The sequence below is a fragment of the Carcharodon carcharias genome, chromosome 9 (assembly GCF_017639515.1).
Source record: "Carcharodon carcharias isolate sCarCar2 chromosome 9, sCarCar2.pri, whole genome shotgun sequence".
NCBI classification, from domain to species: domain Eukaryota; kingdom Metazoa; phylum Chordata; class Chondrichthyes; order Lamniformes; family Lamnidae; genus Carcharodon; species Carcharodon carcharias.
This window is the reverse complement of record NC_054475.1, coordinates 54,887,048-54,908,319: the sequence shown is the minus strand read 5'-3', so window position 1 is coordinate 54,908,319 and position 21,272 is coordinate 54,887,048. Positions and strand designations below refer to the sequence as shown.

General features: G+C 53.3%; 2 protein-coding genes across 2 annotated transcripts; both read right to left on the bottom strand.

The window, feature by feature from the left end:
- Positions 1 to 10,931: 10,931 nt before the first annotated feature.
- On the bottom strand, positions 10,932 to 12,035 carry LOC121282413 (protein PELPK1-like). Its single transcript, XM_041196130.1, has one exon. The coding sequence runs from the start codon at positions 12,033 to 12,035 to the stop codon at positions 10,932 to 10,934; it is 1,104 nt and encodes a 367-aa protein (XP_041052064.1).
- Positions 12,036 to 16,127: 4,092 nt separating this feature from the next.
- LOC121282412 (protein PELPK1-like) lies at positions 16,128 to 21,047 on the bottom strand. The gene is made up of 2 exons (XM_041196129.1): positions 20,703 to 21,047; positions 16,128 to 16,724 (listed from the first exon to the last, which is right to left on the bottom strand). Exons 1-2 carry the CDS (start codon positions 21,045 to 21,047, stop codon positions 16,128 to 16,130), a joined length of 942 nt encoding a protein of 313 aa, XP_041052063.1.
- Positions 21,048 to 21,272: the final 225 nt, after the last annotated feature.

Genomic DNA, 21,272 nt, shown 5'->3' with positions numbered 1-21,272 from the left:
GCTAGTTGCAGGATGTGATGGACACAGTGCTAGTTGCAGGATGTTTTGGACACAGTGCTAGTTGCAGGATGTGATGGACACAGTGCTAGTTGCGGGATGTGATGGACACAGTGCTAGTTGCAGGATGTGATGGACACAGTGCTATATGCAGGATGTTTTGGACACATTGTTAGTTGCAGGATATGATGGACACAGTGCTAGTTGCAGGATGTGATGGACACATTGTAAGTTGCAGGATGTGATGGACACAATGTTAGTTGCAGGATGTGATGGACACAGTGCTAGTTGCAGGATGTGATGGACACTGTTAGTTGCAGGATGTGATGGGCACAGTGTTAGTTGCAAGATGCGATGGACACAGTGTTAGTTGCAAGATGCGATGGACACAGTGTTAGTTGCAGGATGTGATGGACACAGTGTTAGTTGCAGAATGTGATGGACACAGTGTTAGTTGCAGAATGTGATGGACACAGTGTTAGTTGCAGGATGTGATGGACACAGTGCTAGTTGCAGGATGTGATGGACACAGTGCTAGTTGCAGGATGTGATGGACACATTGTTAGTTGCAGGATGTGGTGGACACAGTGCTGGTTGCAGGATGTGGTGGCCACGGTGTAGTTACAGGATCAAATGGATACATCAAGATCTGATGGGCACATTGTTAGTTACAGTATGTAATGGGCTCAGTGTTAGTTACAGGTACTGTTCGGGCACTGTGATAGGTATAGTTTCTTATGGACACAGCATTAGTTGCAGGTCCTGACTGGAACCCTGTCTGCTGCAGTTTTTGTCTAGAACCGTGCCTAGCACCTGATTTATCATCTGTGGCAAACTTGCAAGTTTGATAATAGGAGAACTTGATATAGTCCAACCAATGTGAGGTACTGATTCATTATAATGCCATTGACTTTAAATCTGTCACTGTGAATAGGTAAGGAATTTGTAATATAATTTGAGATCATGTTATTTTTTTCTTTCAGTTCGAAGCTATTCGCAGTACCTTTGTCTGAACATCAATTCCGACTTACCCCACATGGATTTCAACTGAAATTCCACCCCTCATGTTTCGAACCCACCCAGGATTACAGGTATCTCCGGGACATAAAACGTTTCTCGGACTGCTGTTCCCGTCACATTCTGAAATCCACTCTCAGTGCCATGCGCCGCCATATGAACACACTCGACCTCTCCCTCCAGCAGCACCGCCGTACCCTTTTTCAAAGCTGCGCGTGCCCCCAGTTTCATTTTATCCTTCGGCTCATCCGACGCCTCAACAAGAAACTTTTTCTCTTTCTCTCAAGTGCTAAGGAACGCAAGCTCCAACAACTCATCGACACCAACACCCATCTAGGACCCTCCACCCCTGCCTGTCCCTCCGTCCCCACCCCATCTTCCAATCCCAACCCCAGCCGTGTATTCACTATACCCCCTGACCTTCCCCTCTCCGATGCTGAACGTTCAGTGCTCAGCAAAGGACTTAGTTTCATACCCTTACGCCCTCACCTCAATGAATTTCGGGCTCGGCATGATACTGAACTCTTCTTCCGCCGTCTTCGTCTCCGGGCTCACTTCTTTGGGCAGGAGTCCTCTCCCAGTTCAACGGATCCTTTTACCCATCTTCAATATTCTCCCTCCACCTGGACCCCTCCCTCTGGATTCTTACCTTCTCTCGATCTTTTCATTGAGAACTGTCGGCGCGACATTAGTCGTCTCAATTTCTCTGCTCCTCTCACCCATTCTAACCTGTCTCTCTCTGAACTTACTGCACTCCATTCTCTCAGGTCCAACCCTGACATTGTCATCAAACCCGCTGACAAGGGTGGTGCTGTTGTTGTCTGGCGCACTGACCTCTACCACGCGGAGGCTGAGCGTCAACTCGCAGACACTTCCTCCTACCTCTCCCTGGACCATGACCCCACCACTGAACATCAAGCCATTGTTTCCAGGACTGTCACTGACCTCATCTCCTCTGGGGATCTCCCTCCCACAGCTTCCAACCTGATAGTTGCCCAACCTCGGACGGCCCGCTTCTATCTCCTACCCAAAATCCACAAACAGAACTGCCCCGGTAGACCGATCGTCTCAGCTTGCTCCTGCCCCACAGAACTCATTTCTCGTTATCTTGACTCCCTTCTCTCTCCCCTTGTCCAGTCCCTTCCCACCTACATCCGTGATTCCTCTGACACCTTACGTCACATCAACAATTTCCAGTTCCCTGGCCCCTACCGCTTCCTCTTCACCATGGACGTCCAATCCCTCTACACCTCCATCCCCCACCAGGATGGTCTGAGGGCCCTTAGCTTCTTCCTCGAACAGAGGCCCGAACAATCCCCATCCACCACTACTCTCCTCCGTCTGGCTGAACTTGTTCTCACGCTGAACAATTTCTCCTTCAACTCCTCTCACTTCCTCCAAATAAAAGGTGTGGCTATGGGTACCCGCATGGGCCCCAGCTATGCCTGTCTCTTTATGGGGTATGTGGAACATTCCTTGTTGCAGTCCTACTCCGGCCCCCTTCCACAACTCTTTCTCCGGTACATCGATGATTATTTCGGTGCTGCTTCATGCTCTCGTCAGGACTTGGAAAAATTTATTAATTTTGCTTCCAATCTCCACCCCTCCATCATTTTCACGTGGTCCATCTCTGACACTTCCCTTCCCTTCCTTGACCTCTCTGTCTCAATCTCTGGTGATAGACTGTCCACCAATATCCATTACAAACCCACCGACACCCACAGCTATCTCGACTACAGCTCCTCACACCCCACTTCCTGTAAGGACTCCATCCCATTCTCTCAGTTCCTTCGCCTCCGTCGCATCTGTTCCGATGATGCTACATTCAAAAACAGTTCCTCTGACATGTCCTCCTTCTTCCTTAACCGAGGTTTTCCACCCACGGTCGTTGACAGGGCCCTCAACCGTGTCCGGCCCATCTCCCGCGCATCCGCCCTCACTCCTTCTCCTCCCTCCCAGAAACATGATAGGGTCCCCCTTGTCCTCACCTATCACCCCACCAGCCTCCGCATTCAAAGGATCATCCTCCGCCATTTCCGCCAACTCCAGCATGATGCCACTACCAAACACATCTTCCCTTCACCCCCCTTATCGGCATTCCGTAGGGATCGCTCCCTCCGGGACACCCTGGTCCACTCCTCCATCACCCCCTACTCCTCAACCCCCTCCTATGGCACAACCCCTTGCCCACGCAAAAGATGCAACACCTGCCCCTTCACTTCCTCTCTCCTCACCGTCCAAGGACCCAAACACTCCTTTCAAGTGAAGCAGCATTTCACTTGCATTTCCCCCAACTTAGTCTACTGCATTCGTTGCTCCCAATGTGGTCTCCTCTACATTGGAGAGACCAAACGTAAACTGGGCGACCGCTTTGCAGAACACCTGCGGTCTGTCCGCAAGAATGACCCAAACCTCCCTGTCGCTTGCCATTTTAACACTCCACCCTGCTCTCTTGCCCACATGTCTGTCCTTGGCTTGCTGCATTGTTCCAGTGAAGCCCAACGCAAACTGGAGGAACAACACCTCATCTTCCGACTAGGGACTTTACAGCCTTCCGGACTGAATATTGAATTCAACAACTTTAGGTCGTGAGTCCCCGCCCCCATCCCCACCCCCTTTCTGTTTCCCCCTTCTTTTTTTTTTCCCAATAAATTATAAAGATTTTCCTTTTCCCACCTATTTCCATTATATAAAATAAAAAAAAACCCACTAGAGCTATACCTTGAGTGCCCTACCATCCATTCTTAATTAGCACATTCGTTTAGATAATATCACCAACTTTAACTTTAACACATATGTGTTCTATTGTACTATTGTTGTTGACATCTTTTGATGATCTGCTTCTATCACTGCTTGTTTGTCGCTACAACCACACCAACCCCCTCCACCTCTCTGTCTCTCTATCTCTCCGCCCCCCACACACACACCTTAAACCAGCTTATATTTCAGCTCTTTCCTGGACTCGAACTCAAGTTCTGTCGAAGGGTCATGAGGACTCGAAACGTCAACTCTTTTCTTCTCCGCCGATGCTGCCAGACCTGCTGAGTTTTTCCAGGTAATTCTGTTTTTGTTTTGGATTTCCAGCATCCGCAGTTTTTTTGTTTTTATCAATTCTCTCTTGTTTGTTACATACTAGCACAACACGGGTAGTGATGGCCTCTGCTTGGTAATCTGCAGAATAAACAGGTTCCATTGACTGTTTTACAAGGTGTTGCCTTCATTGTATCAAACCTGCCATCTGTTGTATTCTTTTGGGATTCTTCCATGCACTTAACGGATTCACTCCCAAGTTTCAACGCACCATGTTTTGAACGAGGATTCCAAACTCCTCCACTGTCTTCCATTAACAGGTTACCTGATCTTTATGCCCCGTCTTCTAGACTGTGAGGTGTTGACCTGCACAGACCAGATGGGGACCATAGTTTTTAAAAACTCCCTCACAGTTTTTTTTCTAAATGTGGATAATCGTGATAAGATAGAGCTCTAAGGCCAGTTATTCAGTGGCTATTGATGTGTGAGCCAACTCCTAAGTGCTCTCTGTTTATTCACCATGAAGCCAACTTTATTTTCACCCTGGAGTCCAGGTTTGCTGGATTGGAGCCAGGAATGGGAATTGCTTGACACTGGAACCAATTGGAGGCAGCCTATTGCAGCCCAGACTGCCATCAGCAAACTCCAGAGACCAATGGGCAGCTTCAGGATGACCTGTCTGGCCCAGGAGGTAGAACCATTCAGATGACACTGTGGTGGTGGGAGGTGCAGTTGGTCTGGTTGTGATTTGGCAGTGGTAACATCAGATTAAGTTCCCACTCTTGAGCACAGCCCAGTGACTGATGTTATAAAATTTGCTTTTATTTGGATTACAGCAAGATGAGGCTTTGCTTTTAGGTGATGCTGCCCATGGTGCCTTAACCTGCCAGCTGCCTAGGCTCACACAGAAGGATTGGCCACTTTGGCAAAATTGCCAGGAGCTGTACAGCTAAATCTCAGCAAGAACATGTAGAGCCAGAGGAGGAGGTTGACTAACCATTATTGGAGATGAGTGAGGTCTCTATTATACTAACAGCTACAAAAAGTTCTGTGATTGCAAGTTGGAACTGGTTTGAAGGTTCGGACTCCACTCAAACTCTGTTTTCCATCAGGCGTTTCAGATTGCTGGGCGGCCCAGGAGCTGTGAGATAGTCCATGATGCAGGTTAGCCTCTGTCCAGCGCATACTGTGTTTATGATATTCACTGTGCGTGTGACAGCGGCTGATGAGATTCTGGATACTCATCGCTGGAACAACTTCAAACCTTCCTTCGGGGGACCATCCAAGGGAACTGGCATGGGTTGGCTGGGATGAGTGGCCTGGTTCTGTGCCATATATCCTTTGTAATAAGTTCTAAAGTGTGTGTTTATTACCCTTATCCTGTTGTATCCTGTCTCCATTCACCTATCCCTGCCACTCCTCATCCCAATCTCATTCTGGGGGCCACTGTTCCCATCGCAAATCCAAATCCCACTTGTTCGCTTTCTGTGCTCCAAGCCCATTGGTGCTAATCTGTCTGCTTAGCTCAACTGTACAATTGGCCGTGTTTTTCTGAGTTCAAGCATTGTCTGCCTGTATATTCTATTGTATGATAGTGATTAGATATGTTACTGAATCATTTTACCTACTCCACTGTGTAATTCTACTTGTTGAGTTGAAGGGTGTGACATTATGGAAATAAAGTTAGACTGAACCTGCATATCGTAATGTGGACACAGTCTGGTGCCAGTCTGTCTGGGCTCGGTCTGACCCCTGTCTGCGTCTGGGTCTGGATCTGACCCCAGTCTGCGCCTGGGCCCGGGCCCAATCCCGGTCTGCATATGGGTCTGATTCCTCTTCAGTAACTGTTCCAAGCAGATGCGGAGAGGCTGAAAAACTGATCAGGGTCACAAAACAGAGCTGCTTAATTCAAAAGTAGGACAGAAGCCCTATGACTTTTGCTGAATGTAGGTGTATAGGTTTCCTGTACCCTGCACATTGGGGAACTCTGGACTCTTGGGGGTGGGAGTGCTTTGGACTCTTGGGCACATTGGGGAGCTCTGCACTCTCGGGTGGGGAGTTCAGGATTCTGAGATATTGTGGAGCTCTGGACTCTTGGTCATACTTGGGGAGCTCTGGACTTTTGGGCACACTGGAGAGCTCGGCACTATGGGGGCACCAAGGGAGCTCTGGACCTTCTGGTGCCCTGGAGAGCTCTGGACTCTTGGGTACATTGGGGAGCAGTGGATTCCCGAGTACGTTGGGGTACTCTGGAACCTTGGGTGCACAGTATAGCTCTGGACTCTTGGGTACATAGGGGAGCTCTGGGCTTCTCGGTACATTGACGAGATCTGGCCTATTGGGTACACTGGGGGGCTCTTAACTCTTGAGTACACTGGAGTGCTCTGGACTCTAGGGCACACTGGGGAGCTCTGCACGGTTGGGGGATTTAGAGAGCTCTGGACCTTCAGGTGCACTGGGGAGCCCTGGCCTCTTGGGCTCAATGGGGAGCTCTGAACTCTCGGCACACTTGGGGAGCCCTGGATTCTTTAGTACACTGGGGAGCTCTGGACTCTCGAGTACATTGGACTCTGTGGGAACTCTGGAATCACTGGGGGAGCTCTGGACACTCGGGGGTTCTCCAGATTACCAGGCCGATCTCAAGGGGTGGATCTCTGGACTATTGGGTACACTGGAGAGCTCTGGACACTTGGGCGGATCTGTGGACTCTCGGTACATTGGGGATCTTAGTACTCTTGGATACACGGAGGAGCTCTGAGCTTTAGGGCATACTGGGGAGCCCTGGACTCTCGGGGGTAATCTCTAGGCGCTCAGGGTAAGGGAGATCCTCTGTACTCACAGGCTTGTGTACTCTCAGGCACATTGAGGGTCTGTGGATGTTCAGGTAAATTGGGGAACTCTGGACCCTCGGCACACTGGGGTGCTCTAGACCCTCAGGCATACTGGAGAGCTCTGGACGCTTGGACACACTGGGGAGCTCTGGACTCTTGGGCACCATGGGGATCTCTGGACTCTCGGGCACCATAGGGAGCTCTGGACTCGGGCACCATAGGGAGCTCTGGACTCGGGCACCATGGGGAGCTCTGGACTCTCGGGCACCATAGGGAGCTCTGGACTCAGACACACTGGGGAGCTCTGGACTCTCGGGCACCATAGGGAGCTCTGGACTCTCTGGCACCATGGGGAGCTCTGGACTCTTGGGTTCATTGGGGAACTCTGGACTCTTGGAGGGAGGTCTGGACCCTTGAGTACATTTGGGAGCTCTGGGCTCTTGGGTACATGGACGAGATCTGGACTATCGGGTACGCTGGGGGGCTCTTGAATCTCGAGTACACTTGGGGACTCTGGGGCATACTTGGGAGCTCTGTACTGTCGGAGTATCTAGGGAGCTCTGGACGTTCAGGTGCATTGGGGAGCTCTGGACTCTTGAGTACACTGGGGAGCTCGGACTTTCGAGTACGTTGGATACTTTGGGAACTCTGGAATCCCTGGGGGTGTTCTGGTTGTTCTCCGGACTACCGGGGTTATCTCGAGGGGTGGATCTCTGAACTGTCAAGTACACTGGAGAGTTCTAGACACCTGGGCAGAGCTGTGGACTCTCAGTACATTGGGGATCTCGGATGCATGGAGGAGCTCTGGACTCTCAGGCACACCGGGGAGCTTTGGACTCTTGGTTACACTGGGAGCTCTGGATTCAGGCACACTGGGGAGATCTGGGCTCTCGGGAGCTCTGGACTCTTCAGCACACTGGGGAGCTCCAGACTATTAGGCACGCTTGGGGGCTCTGGACCCTCGGGTTCACTGGGGAGCTCTGGATTCTTGGGCTCACTGGGGGGACTCTTGACTCTTGGGTGCACTGGAGAACTCTGCACTGTGGGGGGATCTAGGGAACTTTAGTCCTTCAGGTGCACTGGGAGCTGTGGACTCTTGGGCTCACTGGGGACCTCTGGACACCTGAGCTCACTGGGGATCAGCGGACACTCGAGTAAATTGGACTCTTGGGGAACTCTGCACTCTCTGGGGGAGCCCTGGGCTATCGGGTACACAGGGAAGCTCTGGACTCTTGGGTACTCTGGACTCCCGAATTAATTGGGGTGCTCTGGACCCTCGGGTGCACTGGAGAACTCTGGACTCCAGAGTACATTGTACTCTTGGGGAACACTGGACTCACTGGGGAGCTGTGGACTTTCACATACACTGGGGAGCTCTGGACTCCCGAGTACACTGGGGAGCTCTGGACTCCCGAGTACACTGGGGAGCTCTGGACTCTCGAGTACATTGGGGTGCTTTGGACCCTCAGGTGCATTGGAGAGCTCTGGACTCTTGACTGCATTGCAGAGCTCTGGACACGGGTACGCTGGGGAGCTGTGGACTCTTGAGTACACTGGGAAGCTCTGGATTTTGGGGTGCTCTGGACTCTGGGGCACACTGGGGACCTCTGGACCCTTGGGGGAGCCCTGGATCTCGGGGGGCGGGGGCCTGGACTCTCGGGCACACTGGGCAGAGGTGAACTCTTGGGGGGAGCTCTGGTCTCTCGTGTACACTGGGGAGCTCTGGAATCAGGTGGACTGGGAAGCTGTTGACTCTTGGGTACACTGAGGAGTTCTGGACTCGGGCACATTTGGGAGCTCTGAACTCTTGGTCGCACTAGTGGAGATCTGGACTCTCAGGTACACTGGGGAGCTCTGGTCTCAGGTACACTGGAGTGCTCTTGACTCTCAGGTGCACTGGGGAGCCTGGGGCACACTTGGGGTGCTCTGGACTCTGGGGCACGCTGGGGAGCTGTGGACTCTTGGGGTTGGGGGGTGTCTCTGGACTCTTAGGCACACTGGGGTGCTGTGGAATCTCGGGTAAATTGGGATGCTCTGGGCTCTCGGGCACAATGGGGAGCTCTGGACCCACGGGCACACTGGAGCTCAGGACTCTCAGCTATACTGTGGAGGTCTGGACACTCGGGCACACCAGCAAGCTCTTGTCTATTGGGTTTACTGGGGAGCTCGGACTCTCGGGTATGTTGGGGACCCAGGACTCTGGGGTATACTGGGGAGGTCTGTACTCTCAGGCACACTGGTGAACTCTGGACTCACCCACACTGAGGAGCTGTGGGCTCTAGGGTTTATTAGGGAGCTCTGGACTCTTGGAGGGTGCTTTGGTGTCTTGGGTACACTGGGGATCTCGGGGGTAATCTCTCAACACTCGGGGTTGGGGATATTTCTGGTCTCTCAGGCACACTGGGGCGCTGTGGATGCTCAGGTAAATTGGGGAGCTCTGGACTTGGGTACACTGGGAGGCTCTGTGCTCTCGGGTACATTGATGAGATCTGGACTATCGGGTACACCGGCATCTCTTGACTCTCAAGTACACTGGGGTCTCTGGACTCTGGAGTTCACTGGGGAGCTCTGGACTCTTCGGCACACTGGAGAACTGTGCACTGTGTGGGCACCTGGTCCTTCAGGTGCACTGGGAGTTGTGGACTCTTGGGCACACTGGGAATTTCTCAACTCTCTGGCTCACTGGGGGCCTCTGGGCTCACTGGGGATCACCGGACTCTTGAGTGAATTGGACTCTTGGGGTGCTGTGGACTCTTGGTACATTGGGGATCTTGGTACTCTCAGGTACACTGAGGAGCTCTGGATTCTTTGGCACTCTGGACTCTTGGGCATGCTTGGGGAGCTCTGGACTTTTTAGTACATTGGGGAGCTCTGGGCTCTCGGGTATGCCAGGGACTCTTGACTCTTGGGCACACGGAGAACTTTGCACTGTGGGGATCCTAGGGAACTATGGTCTTTCAGATGCACTTGGAGCTGTAGACTCTTGGGCGTACTGGGGATCTCTGAACTCTCGGGCACACTGGAGAATCTCTGGCTCACTGGGGACTTCTGGACACCTGGACTCTCTTGGGGAGCTCTGGGCTCTTGGGTACTCTGGACTTCTTGGAGGAGCTCTGGACATTCAGGGGGGTGGCGGTTCTCTGGACTACTGGGACGATCTCGAAGGATGGATCTCTGGACTATTGGGTACACAAGAGAGCTCTGGACACTTGCGCAAAGCTGTGGACTCTCGGTACATTTGGGAACTCTACTATCAGGTACACGGAGGAGCTTTGGACTCTTGGTCACACTGAGGAGTTCCAAATTCAGGTACACTGGGGAGCTCTGAACTCTCAAGTACACTGGGGAGCTCTGGATTCTCGGGGTTGCCCTGGGCTCTCGGGGCAGCCCTGGATTCTCAGGCATGCTTGGAGAGCTCTGGATTCTCAGGCATGCTGGGTAACTCTGGACTTTTTAGTACATTGGGGAGCTTTTGGTTCTCGGTACACTAGGGGGGGATCTTGACTCTTGGGCGCACTGGAGAGCTCTGGCTTACTGGGGATCACCGGACTCTTGAGTGAATTAGACTCTGGGGAGTTCTGAACTCTCGAGTAAACTAGGGAGCTCTGAATTCTTGGGCACTCTGGACTCCCGAGTTGATTGGGATGCTCTGGATCCTTGGGTGCACTGGAGAACTCTGGACTCCCGAGCACATGGAATTCTTGGGGAACTCTAGACTCACTGGGGGACCTGTGGGCTCTCAGGTACAGTGGGAGCTGTGGACTGTCATGTACACTGGGGAGCTCTAGACTCTTTGGTACATTGGGGAGCTCTGGACTTTTGGGAGTTTCATTGGACACTCAGGGGGATCTCCGGACTCCAGGTGTGATCTCGCAGGGCAGAGCTCTGGACTCTCGGGAGAGCCCTGGGCTCTCGGGAACACTGGGGATGTCTGGACTCTCCGGCTCACTTGGGAGCTCTGGACACCTGGTCTCACTGGAGATCTCTGGACTCATGGTTGCACTAGGGAGCTGTGGACTCTCAAGTTCACTGGGGAGCTCTGGATTCTGGGGCAGACTAGGGGTGCTCTAGACTCTGGGGCATAGTTGGGGAGCTCTGGACTCTGGGGCACACTGGGTACTTCTGGATTCTTGGGGAGCAGTGGACTTTGGGGGGAGCCCTGGAACCTTGGGCACATTGGGGAGATGTGGACCCTTGGAGGGAACTCTGGACACTTGATGCTGGGGGGGTATCTCTGGACTCTTGGGCACACTGGGGGGGCTCTTGACTCTCGAGTACACTGGGGGGGCTCTGGGCAATAAGGCATATGAGGGGAGCTCTGGATTCTCGGGCACACTGGGGAGCCCAGGGCTCTTTAGTACCTTGGGGAGCTCTGGACTTTTGAGTACACCGGGGAGTTCTGGATTCTCCTGTACATTGGACTCTTTGAGAACTTTGGGCTCCCCGGGGGAGCTCTGGGCACATGGGGGTGTGGGTGGGTGTTCTCCAGACTATCGGGGTGACCTTGAGGGGTGGATCTCTGGACAATCGGGTACACTGGAGAGCTCTGGACACTTGGGCGGACTGTGAGCCCTTGGTACATTGGGGATCTTGGTGCTCTTGGGTGCACGGAGGAGCTCTGGACTCGGGCACACTGGGGAGCTCCAGACACTCGGGTAAATTGGGAAGCTCTGGACCTTTGGGTACATTGACAAGATCTGGACTATCGGGTACACTGGGGAGCTCTTGACTTTCAACTGGACACTCGTGGGGTGGGGGGAGGGAATTTCTGGACCACCAGGGTGATCTCAAGGGGTGGATCTCTGGACTCTTGGTTACACTGGAGCACTCTGGACATTTGGGCAGAGCGGTGGACTCTCGGTACATTGGGGATCTCGGTACTCTCATCACACCAGGAAGCTCTGGACTCTCGGTCACACTGGGGAGCTCTGGATTCAGGCACACTGGGGAGCTCTGGACTCTCGAGTACACTGGGGAGCTCTGGACTTGCAAGTACATTGGGGGATCTAGGCCCTCGGATGCATTGGAGAGCTCTGGACTCTTGGGTACACTGTGGAGGACTGGAATCTCGATTACCTTGGGGAGCTCAGGATTCTGGGGCAACTTGGGGATCTCTGGAGTCTGGGGCACCCTTGGGGAACTCAGGACTTTGGGGCACATGGGAAGCTCTGAACTTGCAGGCACACTGTGGAGCTTTGGGTTAGAGATTTGGGATCTCTATACTCTCAGATACACTGGGGAGCTCTGGACTCACGGGGTAGCCTCTGGACTCCCAGGGGTGTTCTCAGGTTTCAGGTACACTTGGGGGCTCTGAGCTGTGGTGCACAGTAGGAAGCTTTGGGCTCTGGGCCATACTGGCGAGCTCTTGACCCTCAGATACACTGGGGAGCTCTGGACCCTTGAATGCACTGGGGAACCCTGGATTGTTGCATACACTGGGGAGCTGTGGAGCCTGGGGCACCTTTAGGGAGCTCTGGACTCTGGGGCACACTGGGGAGCTCTGCACTCTGGCTCATTGTGTGCTTTGGATTCTTGAGTACATTCGGGATCTCTGTACTCTCAGGTACACTGGGGAGCTCTGGATTCTCAGAAATTGCCCTGGACTCTCGGGTTCAGTGGGGAGCTTTGGACTTTCGAACACACTCGGGAGCTGAGGACTCTTGGGCACACTGGGGAGATCTGGACTCTTGAGGGGATCTCTGGACTCCCTGACTGGGGGTGGGGTTTGTGTGGATCTCAGGACTCTTGGGGTGCTGAGCTCTGGATTCCCAGATACACCGAGGAGCTCCGAATCCCGGGTGGTTGTGGGCTTTGGTCTCCCAGGGCTGTGGGGGGTGGTGGGCAAAGGGTCTCAGGACTCTTGGTGAGCTGAGATCTGGAAACTCAGGGACACTACAGAGCTCTGGACTCTAGGAATTATTAAAGAGCTCTGGGCTCTCGGGTACACTGCAGAGCTCTGGACTCTGCTACACTGGGGAGCTCTGGTCTCTTGAGTAGACTGGGAAGCTCTGGACTCTCGGGAGCTCTGCACTCTCGGGTACTTTGGGGAGCTCTGGGCCCTCGGGAGCATCTCTGGACTCATTGTGTGCTTTGGATTCTCAAGTACATTCGGAATCTCTGTACTCTCAGGTACACTGGGGAGTTGTGGACTCTGCTACACTGGGGATCTCTGGACTCATGGTGTGTCCTCTGGACTCTTAGGGGTGGACCTTTGGCTGTGGGGTTCTGGGTTCTCGGAGGAGGGAGCCCTAGACTGTTGCATACACTGGAGGGCTCTGGACTCTCAGCTACACTGGGGAGCTGTAGAATCTCGGGTACAATGCAGAGCACTGGACTGTGGTATCGGGACCTTCTGGGGGGGCGCAGCTCTGGGCTCTCAGAGGGCGGAGCCCGAGACATTTGGGTACATTGGAGACTTCTGGACTCTCGGGCACACTGGGGAGCTCTGGACCCACGAATGCACTGGGGAACTCTGGAATGTCTCGTACACTGGGGAGTTGTGGAGTCTGAGGCACCTTAGGGAGCTCCGGACTCTGGGGCACACTGGGGAGCTCTGGACTCTTGGGCTCATTGTGGTGCTCTGGATTCTCGAGTACATTCGGGATCTCTGTACACTCAGGTATACTGGGGACCTCTGTACTCTTGGGTACACTGGGGATCTCTGCACTCACGGGGCGGCCTCTGGATTCTCAGGGGTGGACTTTCGGGGGTGGGGTTCTGGACTTTCTGGGACACTGGAGAGCTCTGGACTCTTGGGCACATTGGGTAACTCTGGACTTTCAGCTACACTGGGGATCTCGGGTACACTGTGGATCTCTGGACTGTGGCATACACTAGGAAGCTCTGGACTCCCGGGCACTCTGGGGAGCTCTGGATTCTCGGAGGTTGCTCTGAAATCTCAGGCACTCTCGGGAGCTTTGGACTCTCGGACACACTGGGGAGGTCTGGACTCTTGGGGGGATCTCCGGACTCCTGGGCTGAGGAGCTCCAGAATCCCAGGTGGGTGTGGACTCTAGTCTCCAGGGAGTGTGGGGGATGGTGGGCAAAGGGTCTCAGGACTCTTGGTGGGCTGAGATCTGGATTCTCGGGTACACTAGAGAGCTCTGGACTCTTGGGTGCACTGGGGAGCTCTGGACTCTTGGGTAAACTGTGGAACTCTGGACTCTCCGCTACACTGGGAAGCTCTGGACTCTCAGGCGCGTTGGGGAGCTCTGGACTCTTGGGTATGTTGGGGAGCTGTGGACCCTCAGGTACTCCAGGGAGCTCTGGACCCTCAAGTACACTGGGGAGCTCTGGACACTCAGGTGCACTGTGGAGCGCTGGACTGTGGTGTATGCTAGGAATCTCTGGACTCTGGGCACACCTGGGAGCTCTGGGCACACTGTGAAACCCTGGACTATCAGGTCTGCTCTGGACTCCTGGGGTGGGGGTGGGGGCGCATCGGGCGCATTAGGGATCTCTGGACTCTCAGGTGTTCTGGGGAGCTCTGGACTCTCAGGCACGAATGGGAACTCTGGTCTCTAGGGGTCACTCGGGAGCTCTGGCTTCTCGGGCACGTTGGGGAGATGTGGACTCTTGGGGATGTAAGGACTCTCGGGTAAGTTGTGGAGCTCTGGACTCTCGGGTACACTGGGGTGCTCTGGACTGTTGGGCAGACTGAGGGCCTCTGGACGCCAAGATTCTCTGGGCTCTGATCTCTGGATTCCCGGGTACAATGGGGAGCTATGAACTCTGAGCTCCAGTCTCCTGGGATGGTGATGCAGGATCTCAGGACTCTTGGGAAGGCGGATATCTCTGGACTCTCAGGTACACTAGAGAGTTCTGGACACTCGGGAACACTGAGGAGCTGTGGACTCTCTGGTGCACTGGGGAGCTCTGGACTCACGGGCACTCTGGGGAGCTCTGCACTGTTGGATGCACCATGGATCTCTGGCCTCTCGAGCACACTGGGGATCCCTGGACCCTAGGGAAAAACCTGGATTCTTGGGCACACTGGGGATCTCTGGATTCTCGGGTGTTCTGTTGAACTGTGGACTGTAGGTGTTACTGGAGAGCTCTGCAATCTCAGGTACCCTGAGGAGCTCTAGACTCTCGAGCACATTAGGGAGGCCTGGTGTCTTGGGCACACTGGGGACCTCTGGACTGTCATGTCCACGAGTAAGTTCTGGACTCTGGGGCATGTTGGGGAGCTCAGGGACCTCAGTTACACTACAGATCTCTGGATTCTTGAGCAAATTAGGGAGCTCTGGACTAATGGGTACACTGGGGACCTCTGGACTGTCGCGCACAGTCAGTATACTGGTGACCTCTGGAGTCTCTGGTTTACTGGGGAGCTCTGGACTCTTGAGCACCCTGACATACTCTGGACTTTTGGGCAGTCTTGGCGCTCTGGACTCAGGTCCACGTGGGAACTATGGACCCGCGGTAACACCAGGGAGCTCTGGATTCTCAGGGAGTGCTCTGGACGTTTGTGCACACTGCGGAGCTTTGACTCTCGGGTACACTGGGGAGCTCTGGACTCTCTGTGGGGGGATGGCCATACTCCTGGTGGTGTGGGGGGGTGGTGGATCCCGGGATTCTCTGGGCTCTGATCTCAGGATTCCCGGGTACACTGGGAAACTATGGACTCCCTGGGCCAAGCTCCAGTCTCCCGGGATGGTGGCGGGAGATCTCAGGACTCTCAGGGGGCTGATATCTCTGGATTCTCGGGTACACAAGAGAGCTCTGGGCTCTTGGGAACACTGGGGAACTTTGGACTGTGGTGCACTGGGGAGCTCTGGACGCTTGGATACACTGGGGAGCTCTGGGCTCTTGGGTATACTGGGGACCTCTGGACTGTCACGCACACTCAGTACACCGGGGACCTCTGGAACCTCAGGTTCACTGGGGAGCTCTGGACTCTCAGGTACACTGGGGAGCTCTGGATTCTTGGGCACCCTGGGGTACTCTGGAGTATTGAGCAGCATGCGGGGCTCTGGACTCCCAGGGTTGCTCTGGACTCTCAGGTACACTAGGGAACTACGGACTCTGGGGAACACCGGGAATCTCTGGATTCTCGGGGAATGCTCTGGACGTTCGGACACACTGCGGAGCTTTGGACTCTCAGGCACACTGGGTGGCCAGACTCCCAGGGAGGGACGGAGGGTGAATCCCGGGATTCTCAGGGCTCTGATCTCAGGATTCCCGGGTACACTGGGAAACTATGGACCTCCTGGGCTGAGCTCCGGTCTCCAGGGGTTGTGGCAGAGGATCTCAGGATTCTCGGGGGGCTGATATCTCTGGACTGTTGGGTACACAAGAGAGTTCTGGACAATCAGGAACACTGGGGAGCTCTGGACTCTCTGGTGCTCTGGGGAGCTCTGGACTTTCGGGAACACTGGGGAGTTCTAGACTCTCGGGTTCACTAGAGAGCTCTGGGCTCTTGGGCATGCAGAGGAGCTCTGGACTCTCAGGTACACTGGGGAGCTCTGGACTCTTTGGTACACTAGGGACCTCTGGGCTGTTGCGCTCACTAGGTACACTGGGGACCTCTGGACCCTTAGGTTCACTGGGGAGCTCTGGACTCTCACGTACACTAGGGAGTTCTGGACTCTGCAGTACATCGAGGAGCTCAGGATTCTTGGGTACATTGAGGAGCCCTGGGCTCCTTTTGCACTGGGGAGCTTTGAATTCATGGGTACACTGGAGAGCTCTGGATTCTCGGGGCTGCTCTGGACTTTCAACTGCACTGGGGAGCTCTGGGCTCTTTCGTACACTGGGGCTTTCTAGACTCTCTGGTACATTGGGGAGCTCAGAACTCTCAGGTACACTGGGCAGCTCTGGACTCTGTTTACTGGGGGGCTCTGGACTCTTTGTTCACTGGGGAGATCTGAAGTCTCAGGTACACTGGGGAGCTAGAGTCATAGAGCTCTACAGCACAGAAAAAGGCCCTTTGACTCATCAAGTCTGCACCGAGCAAACAAGTACCTAACTATTCTAATCCCATTTTCCAGCACTAGGCCCATAGCATTGTATGCCATGAGATCGCAAATGCTCCTTAAATGTTATGAGGGTTTCTGCCTCTATCACCCTTTCAGGCAGTGAGTTCCAGATTCCCACCACCCTCTGGGTGAAAAAATTCTTCTTCGCATCCCCTCTAAACCTCCTGTCCCTTACCTTAAATCTATGCCCCCTGGTTATTGATCCCTCCACCAAGGGAAAAAGTTCCTTCCTGTCTACCCTATTTATGCCCCTCATAATCTTTTACACCTCAATCATGTCCCCCCTCAATCTCCTCTGCTCCAGGGAAATAACTCTATCCAATCTCTTCTCATAACTAAAACTCTCCAGCCCAGGCACTGTCCTGGTAAATCTCCTCTGCACTCTCTCTAGTGCAATCACATCCTTCCTATAATGCGGATTCCAGAATTGCATGCAATACTCTAGCTGTGGCATAACCAGCGTTTTATACAGTTCCAGCATAACCTCCCTGCTCTTATATTCTATGCCTCTGCAAGTATCCCATTTGCCTTCTTAACAACCTTATCTACCTGTCCCGCTACCTTAAGGGACCGGTGGACATGCACACCAAGGTCCGTCTGATCCTCAGTCCTTCCCAGGGTCCTACCATTCATCATGTATTCCCGTGCCTTGTTTGTCCTGCCCAAGTGCACCTCACATTTATCCGGATTAAATTCCATTTGCCACTGAGCAGACAATCTGACCAGCCCATCTATATCCTCCTGTAATCTAAGGCCATCCTCACTATTTACAACGCCACCAATTTTTGTGTCATCCGCAAACTTACTGATAAACCCTCCTACATTCAAGTCTAAATCGTTTATATTACCACAAACAGCAAAGGACCCATGCCAATCCCTGGCATCCAGTCACAAAAACCCCCCTGGACCATCACCCTCTGCTTCCTGCCACTCAGCCAACTCTGGATACAATTTGCCAAATTGCCTTGGATCCCATGGGCTCTTACCTTCGTTATCAGTCTCCCATGCGGGACCTTATCAAAAGCCTTACTAAAGTCCAAATAGACTACATCAAATGCATTGTCCTCATCTACATACCTGGTCACCTCTTCGAAAAATTCAATCAAATTGGTCAGACATGACCTCCCCTTAACAAAGCCATGCTGACTGTCCTTAATTAATCCCTGCCTCTCCAAGTGTAGAATTATTCTGTCCATCAGAATTGCTTCCAATAGTTTCCCCACCACTGAGGCTAGACTGACTGGCCTGTAGTTCTCTGGTTTATTCCTTCCTCCCTTCTTGAATAACGGTACCACATTGGCTGTCCTCGAATCCTCTGGCATCTCTCCTGTGGCCAGAGAGGTATTGAAAATTATTGCCAGCACCCCTGCTGTCTCCTTCCTTGCCTCACTCAACATTTAATCCGGGCCTGGAGATTTATCTACTTTTAAGCCTGCCAGGCCACTAAGAACCTCCTCCCTGTCTATGCTAATTTCTTTAATTATATCACAGTCCTTCTGCCTGATTTCCATACCCACATCGTCCCTCTCACTTGTGAACACCGACACAAAGTATTCATTTAGAATCCTACCTACGTCTTCTGGCTCCACAAATTATCACTATTGTCTTTAATAGGCCCTACTTTTTCCCTAGTTATCCTCTTACTCTTAATGTACTTGTAAAATAACTTTGGATTTCCCTTTATTTTACCTGCCAATGTTTTTTCATGTCTCCTTTATGCTCTCCTAATTTCCTTTTAAGTTCCCCCCTACACATTCTATACTCCTCTAGGGTTTCTGCTGTTTTGAGCCCTTAGTACCTGCCGTAAGCTGTCAGACCTGCTGAGTTTTTCCAGATATTTTTGTTTTTGTTGACCACGTCTAAAAACGTGCTGTCCACGAAACTCTCAGCCTCGCAGATGCGCCTCAGTGCCTCCAGCTGCCACTCAAGCTCCAAAACGCGGAGCTCAAGTAACTGCAGCTAGTGGCACTTCCTGCACAAGTGGCCAGTCAAAGCGCAAGGAATGTCTAGGACTTCCCACATGTTGCAGGCAGTACATAACACAGCACTGGGCTGCCCTAAACATGCCTCTAGTTGAATAAAAAAAACCTTACTTTAAGTTAAATACAATTTTAAAAAGTTAAATTATTTATGTACTTTAAATAAAAACTAGAACTCTTATCTTTCCTTAGCTTAACCTATTTTAAACTGGAAAAAAGAATTGGAGAAAAACACTTACCCATTACTCACCAATCAGCTCTCACCTTTGTGCTGATGTCACTTTTTGAAGCTTCCCCGTACTCGCGCTGGCTCTGATCTCTCCACCGCTCTCTTGCGCTGTCTTGTGATGTCACTCTTATTATTTTCAATAAGAACTGACATCAGAACACTCTTCCCAGACTGCTTCACCGCATTGCTGACTGCAGGACACTCTTCCCAGGCTGCTTCACCGTGATGCTGACTGCAGGACACTCTTCCCAGGCTGCTTCACCATAATGCTGACTGCAAGATGCTCTTCCCAGACTGCTTCACCGCGATGCTGACCGCAGGACACTCTTCCCAGGCTTCTTCATCATGATGCTGACTGCAAGACACTCTTCCCAGGGCACCTGGACTCTCGGGCTGGCTCTGGATGCTCAGGTACACTCGGGAGCTATAGACTCTCAGGAAAACCAGGAAGCTCTGGATTCTCGGGGGGTGCTGGACTCTTGGGCACACTGAGGAGTTTTGGACTCTCAGGGGTGATCTCCAGACTGCTGGGAGCCAGGCGGGGGCTGGATCTCAGGATTCTCTGGCCTCTGAGCTCTGTATTCCTGGGTACACTGGGGAGCTATGGACTCTTTTGGGGGGAGGGAGAGCCTCCAGTCTCCAGGGGATGGGGGTGGGGGGAATCTCAGGACTCTCAAGTGGCTGATTTATGGACTCTCAAGTGAACTAGAGAGCTCTGGACTCTCTGGAACACTGGGGAGCTCTGGATTCTCTGGTGCACTGGGAAGCTCTGGGGCGGAGCTGTGAACTCTCATGTACGTTGTGGATCTCTGTACTCTTGAGTGCACTTGGGAGCTCCGGACTCTACATGGGGGAGCTCTGGACTCTCAGGGAGGGCACTGGACTCTCTGGTACTTTGGGATCTCTAGAATCGTGGTGTAATCTCAGGACTCGGGTACACCTGGGAGCTCTGGATTCAAGGGGAAGGGGAGATCTCTGGACCTTCGGGGGGTTGGTCTCTAGAATCTTGGCAGGGACTCCGGTCTCTCAGCCACACTACAGTGCTCTGGACTCTCGGGTACACTGGGGAGCTCTGGATTCATGGGGTGGCGGGTATCTCTGATCTCCCAGGCGGTTTGGTCTCTAGGTTCTTGGGGGAGCTCTAGTCTCTCGGGCACACTATGGAGCTTTGGACACCTGGAGGAGGGGGGTTGGTGGTGATGATAGCGTCTCTGGTTCCTCGGGTGAGTTGATCTCAAGATTCTTGTAGGAAGCACTGGACTCTCAGGCACACTGGGGAGCTCTGGACTCTGGGGCACACTGGGGAGCTCAGGACACTCAGGTTCACTGGTGGGTTAGCTCTGGGGCACACTGGGGAGCTCTGCACTGTCGGGTACACTGGGAAGCTCTGGACTCTTGTGGAAGAGGTGATCTCTGCACCCTCGGGGGGTTGATATTAGATTTTTGTGAGGAGCTCTGGTTGGTCTCTCGGGCACAATGGGGAGCTCTGGACGCCCGGGACGGAGGTGGGCTGTGGGGGAGCGATGGGATCTCTGGTCTCCCAGGCGGGTTGATCTCCAGGTTCTTGGGGGAGCTCTGGACTCTCGGGCACAGTGGGGAGCTGTGGACTCTCACATTCACTGGAGAGTGCTGGACTCACGTGTTCACTTGGGAGCTCTGGACTCTCGGGGATACTGGCGAGCTCTGGACATGGGCAACTTGGGAGCTCTGGACTTTTGGGCACAGTGGGGAGCTCTGGACTCTCGGGTACATTGGGGATCTGTGGACTCTCAAGCACCCTAGAGAGCTCTGGACTGTCTCGTACACGAGGGGTCTCTGGCCACTGGGGCATACTGGTGATCTCTGGACCCTCATGTGCACTTGGGATCCCTGGACCCTCGGGTGCACTGGGCAGCTCTGGAATCTTGGGCACACTGGAGAGCTCTGGACACTGGGGATCTCGGGATTCTTTGCACATGGGGGAGCTCTGGACTCTCGGGTACATTGGCGAGCTATGGACCCTCAGGTACCCTAGGTAGCTCTGCCATGTACACGAGAGAGCTCTGGACTCTGGGGCACACTGGTGAGCTCTGGATCTTCAAGTACACTGGGGAGCACTGGACACTTGGGTTCACTGGAGAGTTCTGGATTCTTGACACACTGGGGAGCTCTGGACTCTTGGGCACACTGGGGAGCACTGGACTTTTGGGCACACTAGGGAGCACAGGAT

Excerpts from the sequence above, each read along its gene's own strand:
- LOC121282412 (XM_041196129.1), bottom strand. The coding sequence starts at position 21,047 with ATGTACCCGAGAGTCCAGAGCTCCCCCATGTGCAAAGAATCCCGAGAT. Across the intron at positions 16,725-20,702 it reads CAGAGCTCCCAAGTGAACAC|AGTCCAGAGCCCCCCAGTAA; the intron begins GTGAGTCCAGCA and ends CAGTGAACAAAG.
- LOC121282413 (XM_041196130.1), bottom strand. The coding sequence starts at position 12,035 with ATGTGCCCCAAAGTCCTGAGTTCCCCAAGGGTGCCCCAGACTCCAGAG.